This window comes from Eurypyga helias, unplaced genomic scaffold, assembly GCF_000690775.1.
Source record: "Eurypyga helias isolate BGI_N326 unplaced genomic scaffold, ASM69077v1 scaffold41723, whole genome shotgun sequence".
Lineage (NCBI taxonomy): Eukaryota > Metazoa > Chordata > Aves > Eurypygiformes > Eurypygidae > Eurypyga > Eurypyga helias.
Genome location: NW_010243810.1, coordinates 7,042 through 14,306, shown reverse-complemented (window position 1 = coordinate 14,306; position 7,265 = coordinate 7,042). Strand labels below are relative to the sequence as shown.

At 41.4% G+C, this 7,265-nt stretch overlaps 1 protein-coding gene across 1 annotated transcript in view; it reads right to left on the bottom strand.

Annotated features, from left to right (window-relative positions):
* Positions 1-1,820: 1,820 nt before the first annotated feature.
* EAF2 (ELL associated factor 2) overlaps positions 1,821-7,265 on the bottom strand; it is a 10,259-nt gene continuing 4,814 nt past the window's right edge. Inside the window, 2 exon segments of the mRNA XM_010149558.1 lie at positions 1,821-2,660; positions 7,152-7,265. The exon segment at positions 7,152-7,265 is cut by the window's right edge and continues 11 nt beyond it. Coding sequence (XP_010147860.1) covers positions 2,614-2,660; positions 7,152-7,265 — 161 coding nt within the window. The 3' untranslated portion in view covers positions 1,821-2,613.

Sequence of the window (7,265 nt, the reverse complement as noted above, 5' to 3'; positions counted from 1 at the left end):
TCATTTGGGCTGAACCAGCATGCAGAGCTTTTCTCCTTCACACACTTAAGGTCTGTTACTTTTTTCCCCTTATCTCCCTAAGAACTCTGTTGCAGAATCTTATCTCCCGTCTCGATATTGAAGGGAGCCTTTCCCCAGTCATCACAACTGTGAATTTCAGAGTATATCCATCTAGGTCACATACTTATTTATACTGGGTAGTGTCTGCATGGCCACTAATCTCTTAGTACTACATGTTATACAAAAGCTTAAGCAACTCTTCCCATCCTAGAAAGCTTTCAACCCAAAGATCAAATCCTAAAGATAGCACAGGCTTAGTTACAGTCCTGAGACTCAGGAACATGGAAATCTGCTTTACTCCAAGCTATATTTAAGGACCTGCATACATGTGAGTGCAATTATACACAGATAGAGGTAGGTTGTGCGCACTGGTTTTATTGCTGAAGGAGTGATTATAATCCACACACTCTCCATGATTTAGACCCTGGGCCGGCCAGTGCTTCCACACATCTGGTCACTCCCACACCCCCTGAATGCACTGTTATTCAGAACAAACCAGCAGCATTCTGGCTAGAATTAGAAGTTATTGTTGGCCTAAAGGAAGACTTTGGTGCAAATCAACCACTGGGGACCGGCAAACCTGGACATTTCAGCTCAGGGCACCGCATTATCCTGCACCCCTTTATTTAGCACACAGGGCTGCTCCTTAGTCCTACGGTTACCTGCACCACCCCAGCTTCTCACGTGGCCCTCGCAGACTTCAGCAGCAGTGCCGAGAGCCAAGCACTCTGCTAGACCTCCAATACCAACAGCTGCCATCCATCAGGGAACCCAACCAATGCCCTTTCCCTTGAGGGAGTTTAAAGTACTTACAGTGGTTATTACACAGCCTCCTTCCTCACAGTGGCCCATTATCCCTTTTCTTCTCAAAGGGATGTTTGCTATGGTTAACAGCTTGAGCTTTTTCATTTGAGAATAAACAAGAAGGTGGTTTGCTTCTTACGATGGCCCCTTTAGGAAACTGGAAGGCTAGAAAGCTAGTACCTGGTGCAGAGCATGGACCAGTGCCATAGCTTGGGGTACAGAGCACAAGGTGGGGAAGCATCAGAAAGCAGAAATTCAATATTTCATTTTGCCTGGTGATACCAAAAAGACTCCTTTGTGAGGGGTAGATATTGTTTCGGCCTCTTAATCTGTCTAGAGGTAAGCTCAGGCTGATACTGACAGCACAGTTGAGAGAGCAAGTTAGTTCAGTACCATCTATTGTATACATTTACTGAGTGGGCATTTCCTGATGTCTGCACATTCAGGCTTACATAGAGGATTCAGCCTCATGGTTTAGAGAGAGATGCAATTCAATCCCTGCCATCTAGCAAAGGAGACTTCAGTGCAAGACTGAGCGGATTCTCTCATCAGAATTCATCCTACAGACATTTGCTACTCTTCAGTAGTAAAGGACACGATGAAATTTGGACTCCTACTTGCAGTTATTCAGATCTTGACATTTCAAATGAGGAAAAAAATAGGACAGGGCAAACACCTTTTCTTGTCTAACACCGTACCGGGTATCATTTGGATATAATCTGTAAAACATTCCTCAGTACAGCAGCACCGCCATAAACTTCTGGTGAGCTCTCACAAGAGCTTGTCTCAACGTAGGCAAAAGCAATAAACACCCCAGTCTTGCAGACAGCATGGGGAGTCCGCAGCAGCTACCGCTGCGCTGCTTTCTAGTGCTCTGCGTGACCCTTCCGCTAGCATGGCTACTATGGGTAAAGTGGAATTCTTGACCAGTAAAAACAAGCTCAGGTGCATGAAAACGATAAATATTGCTTTATTAAATTACTTTTATACTCCTACAAAGAAATTTTCTGATTTCTGTTACAGAATTAAATGAAGGAAAATCATTGCTGTCTCTGCAGTTATCTAAATTTAGATACAAAAAGGTTGTAAAAAGACCAGCCTATTCAAGTTACATAAAAAAGGCAGAGAATAGACAAAGTTCCCCTAGGAATCTTGAGGCTCAGAAACATAAAGTCCTATAATACAATGAAATTAAGAATTCAGCAACGTGTTGAACAATTGTAAACTGTAACTGCGCTAGTGGACCACATTATTCAGCAGTTTCCTTAAAGGTATGAACTGTGAACTGAACAGAAAGTGTAGCTGACACAGCAGACCTCATTTAGCTGTTCTCCCTTTCACTCCCTCCAAGTCAAAGTTGTGAGATCAGCATTCGGCATTTAAACGACAGGAAGGAAACTTGCCTCCATAAATATCAGAAATTTCTCTGTTCCATAACTATTTATATAAAGTAACGAGCTGTTACACATCAGTTTCAAGTAAAACAGGTGGCTGAGGCAAAAATAATCAAAATCAGATCATACACAATTTTACTGTAAATACAGTAATTTGAAAGAAACACGTAACCATAGCACTGACAAGATGTCAATGCTGCTGTATTATAGACATGATGTGTCAGTAGAAAATTAGGGTGTCTGTTATCAAAATCGAGGACATTCATTCCAGTCTCTGGTAATCTAATCTTAGTGCAAAACGTATGCTAAGACATATTTAGCAAAATAGGTGATATATTTAAGGCCAAAAATTTGTTCAGTCATCACTATCGCTTCCAGATTCACTCAGCTGCAAGTCATTTCCTAGAAGAAAGAGAGTCATTGTATTAGTAATTTTCAAGGAAATACTTTTCTTCTTTCAAGGTGTTCCCTTTCACAATGAAAAGCTTACAAATACACCACCAAACAGGTCTGGGGGGGGGGGGGGGGGTGAACTGGAGGAGTTTGGGGGGGGGTGAACTGGATGATCTTTAGAAGCCTCTTCTAACCTAAACTATTCTAGAATAAGAGAATAAATCAGTGTAGTGCCCAACTCCCCAGTGACAGAACCTTAGAGAGCACTTTTCTACAATTTTAAAATCTTGGCAAGGAAGCCATTAGCCTATTAGCCATGAGTGCATTTATTTAATATGACCAGATCACAGAAGACAACACCTAGCTATCTCTGCCACCCACATTTTCCTGCTTCGTAAGTGGGAAAACTGCTGGTGAGTGCAGTTCTGTGAAAAACGAGTTGGTGCTTTGGGGTTTGGCTTTTGGTTTTGTTTTTTTTTTTTTGAAACACATCTGAATGCGACTCAGCTGTGCTCGAAAACAAAGTGGTGTCTCAATCAAGAGCAGCAGCTCTTTGATGTACCATTTAAAGATGTATCAGTGACCTACTATTTCAAACAGGTTTTGGAACAAGTGAACAAACAAAACATCAAAAGAAATTCTACGCAGCACTTTAATTTGGTGGCTATATATATATATTTCAAAATGGGGAAGTAAGAATAAAGACTACATTGTGCTTGCAATGGATGTCCATAAGCTTAGGGGGTGGGAGGGAGGGAGTCTTTACAGGATGACAGATAACTAACAAACAATGCTATATAACAAAAAAATGCTATACAGAATCTACAGCAACTCCCCCCACATTTTCAAGAATTTGTTCCAACTCATATGCTTTTATTTGCACCTCCCTTGCCAAACAGCCATAAAAAAAAAAAAAAAAGGGAATGCATTTCAGACTGTGTTGTGCAGAAATGGCCTAAAAAAGCAAAGGGAAAAGTCACTGGAACTGAGTAGGCACACTATTTTCACACGCCTTTTCCTCAGCTGCAGCACCCTTCTTTTGCAGGTGGGTACAAAAGGAACCTCAAGAGGGTAAAGCAAACAAGACACTCAGACTGGAGCTTTTGTTGTCAGGCATATCATTTCTGCCAGAACACTAAAGTCTTTAACACGGCTGCATTTAGCCTGCCTTTGTTTTCCACTATGTCATCACTAAAGCTTAGGAAGTGGTACATGATTCTCTGCAATAAAACAGAAAACACTTTATATAAGACAAGAATAATGAAGATGGCTGTTGCCAGCAAGTTTTAAAGTACTACTGTCAACAGTTTTTTTCCCAGTCCTCTATATACAGACATTTACAGCCATATTATTTTAATATAAAGTTAGAAGCAATTTTGAAAGATAAAAACCAATTAATCTGTCAGTAATTATTCAGGACATTACTCTGAGAAGTAATATTTCAGGGCAGAGAATGGCATTAGTAAGTTAAGCTCATGCATTTATCACAGTGAATTCTTAGAAAACCCAGCCCCGTTATGCACTACCTACTTTAGGAGAGGACTGGGAGTACGAACAAGAAGATAACCTTCCAAATAGTGACTCTGCAGCCTTCAAAAGTTATTTCAACATAGTTTAATAGAAATTACACAAACCCTACAACACCTGCCAAAAATACCAGCGCTTGTGAAAACCAGCAGATGGGAAAAGCAAGAGCTCCAAGTTCCAGAGTCAGAAATAACACATCAGGATTTACTTCAGGGAAAACCTGTTGCCCCGTTTTTATAACACTACCTCCCAAAAACGCCTTTAGAGAAATGGCAAAATAACAGACCAGAGCCGGTCGTTTTCAGGTGGGCTTGGTGCAAGAATGGCAAGTTCATTTAACTAGGACTCCGAAGAAGCATCCACAGCCTATCATACTTTGAGGCAGCAATAAAGGCAGGTACTGGTGAATGCAGTTTTTGAAGTGCCAATTGCTTACTGGCAGTATTACCTGGGGAAACACTGCACTGCAAATAATGACATTTCCTAAACTTTTAAATCTGTGACTCCAGCACATTCAATTGAATTCTTGTGAGTTACAGGGGACAGGGAAACTCACAGGAGTGACCTGTGTTTCTCAGCAATTAGTGGTCACAGCAAACTAATACAAGGGAAAATTATTTCATGACTAGCTGCTTGTACCAGCCCCAAGAATCAGAAGAAGCGAAGTTGTGCCAGGTACTATGTACACAACACAAGGCCCCAGAACAGACAATCTTGCCAGTTTTTCTTTGGAAAATTACTTTATTTAACATAGCTCTCATTTAAAAGTAGACAGAAAGTAATATATGATCAAATATTTATGAAGAAAGATTCATTAGTGCCACCATTTACAGACGTTGCTGTAAGGCAAGTTGTAAGCATATATAATCAGCTTCTGAAGGTAGAAAAATGGGAAGCAGGAGTCATTTTAGGGGTGAGGGGCAGTCTTGAGCCCCAGATTCCCGAGGTAGATAATGTGTATTTGACAGAAGACAGTATTTGGTTACCATGCTCTAGACCTCCTCTCCTGTGCTTTCCAAGTTCCACAAAGCCTCAGCTGTATGGTTCCTACACACACAGAAACTCTGCTGCGTGCAGGCAGAAGGCTGGAGGAAGGGCTGGAGAGCAAGTCCAAGGAAAACTACTGACTACCCAGTATGGCCCTGGTTCTACAGAGGTGCACAAGCTAGTCACGCACATAAGCGGTCAGACTCAAAACAGGACGAGACAAGCAAACGGCTTGTGCTGACATTTGTTGATTCAGTTTTTTCTGTTAAACATTATTTGAGATGGAAGAAATGAGTGTACAGGACCCCGACTGAGAACTCTTACCATGCAAGCTAGAACCATGTGCTACCCATTTAGTTTCTCAAGGTTTCAACTCTCCTGCCAAATTCCCTCAGCAAGGGAGCTCAAGAAACACATTCGCCTTGAAAAGAACGTTTTTTGATCTTTGCCTAGTTGAAGTGTATTTTAAGTGTTAACCATAATGGAACCTGGGGACAGAATAATTTTAAGCAGTAAATAGATCCGTAACCATAACAGAAGTAAAAGGGATCAAGCTAAAGGTCTAGGCAAGCTCAGGCAGTGAAGCCCAAGGCTCAGTGCTACAGACAGAGGTTCTGCCTGTCAGTGTGGTTCTCGAGCAGCCATCAAGCCACCAACTCACCCTGTAACAGTTCGGTGGTGTCATGTTTTACACAGCGTTTCCTCACTCTGACTGTTGGGGTTGGTGGACTTGGCTACCTGTACTGTATTTCTCAGTAGAAGGTTTGCCAGCTGGGATTCTGTCACCGGGGATAGAGCTTAATCTCGTTTTCGTAACAGTTTTATTTAAAGCACAAAGAACGGGCAACCCCGTTTGCGAGTAAGGGTTGAAATAAATGGCACACTCCAAGATTTACGCAAATTATACATATGAAGACATTGTTCTCTACAGTGACAGTAAAATGAAAGCAACATTTAGTCCTTTGCACATGAAGTCACAGGACTTTTCAGTCTGATCTTATCTGTTAATGCAGTATGTAATTAAATATCCATGCTGGTTAAGTAATACTAGCTACAAAAAAACCCACCCCTGTCCACATTATCCCTTAAGTACTGAAATAAAAGCAGATCTGCCAGAGTCTAAAATTTCAATGTAACAAGTTTACATATAAATGGTCAACCTTAAAGACCTTAGGCTGCAAACTAGGGTTGGTGGGAGTCTCTTCAAACTGGGAGCCTGCAGCTAGGTAGCTAATGAAAAACGTAGTCATTTCCAAGGAGTCACCATAGCTGAATACTCACTTCTATGTCTGCATACCCCTGCGATTTAGGTACTGAACTTAAGATTTTCTACCTAGTAGGAAGGACATTTTTCTGTCCAAACTCTTTTTTTGAATAAACTGAGCATTCAATTCCAGGCTGTGCAGCAACCGCTTCTTGAAGAAGATCACAGCTACTCTTCAAATTACATTTTTAGTTGCCTGAACGGGTGGAATAAGGTAGGATCACCTGAAAGTAAATCGCCTCCTTCCTCACACACAAAGGTCAGCTTTGCCATGCTGTCCAGTGGAACGGTGCCATGAATAATAGTGACCGAAGTAGCTAAGAATACACCATCTCTTGTGTAATTCAGAGCCTTGCTACTACAGTATTTTTTCCCCATAGTTCTACCCAAGAAATTATAAGCATATGTTTTGGGAGTGCCCTGTTAGCACAAGTATTTTCAATACATAATTACTGTTCTCCAGTCCCAATGTATATAACTGGGAGGAAGCCAGGAGAGCTTAGGAAACGTTTTCAACTGCATCAGCTTTAATTTACTATCTCTGGGGACCAAGAGCCTTCGAGCCCAATGTCTAATTCAGACCGCGGCTGAACAATCAAACCCTAGCATCACTTCCCACAGTTTTAATTATAACTGAGACATACTTAAAAACAATATGGTTTCCTTTCAGAATCTTGATGTCTGGAATTGTGCACTAAGAAAAGAACAGCCTTTGTACTTACGTAGTGTATTCATCATATGACCACTGCTCTCTTGGGACCTGCTATGACTGGCATCTTTGTCAGGGACAGCCTGTTGTGGTATGGCAGACACAGTAGGCTGTGGCTGCAAATACG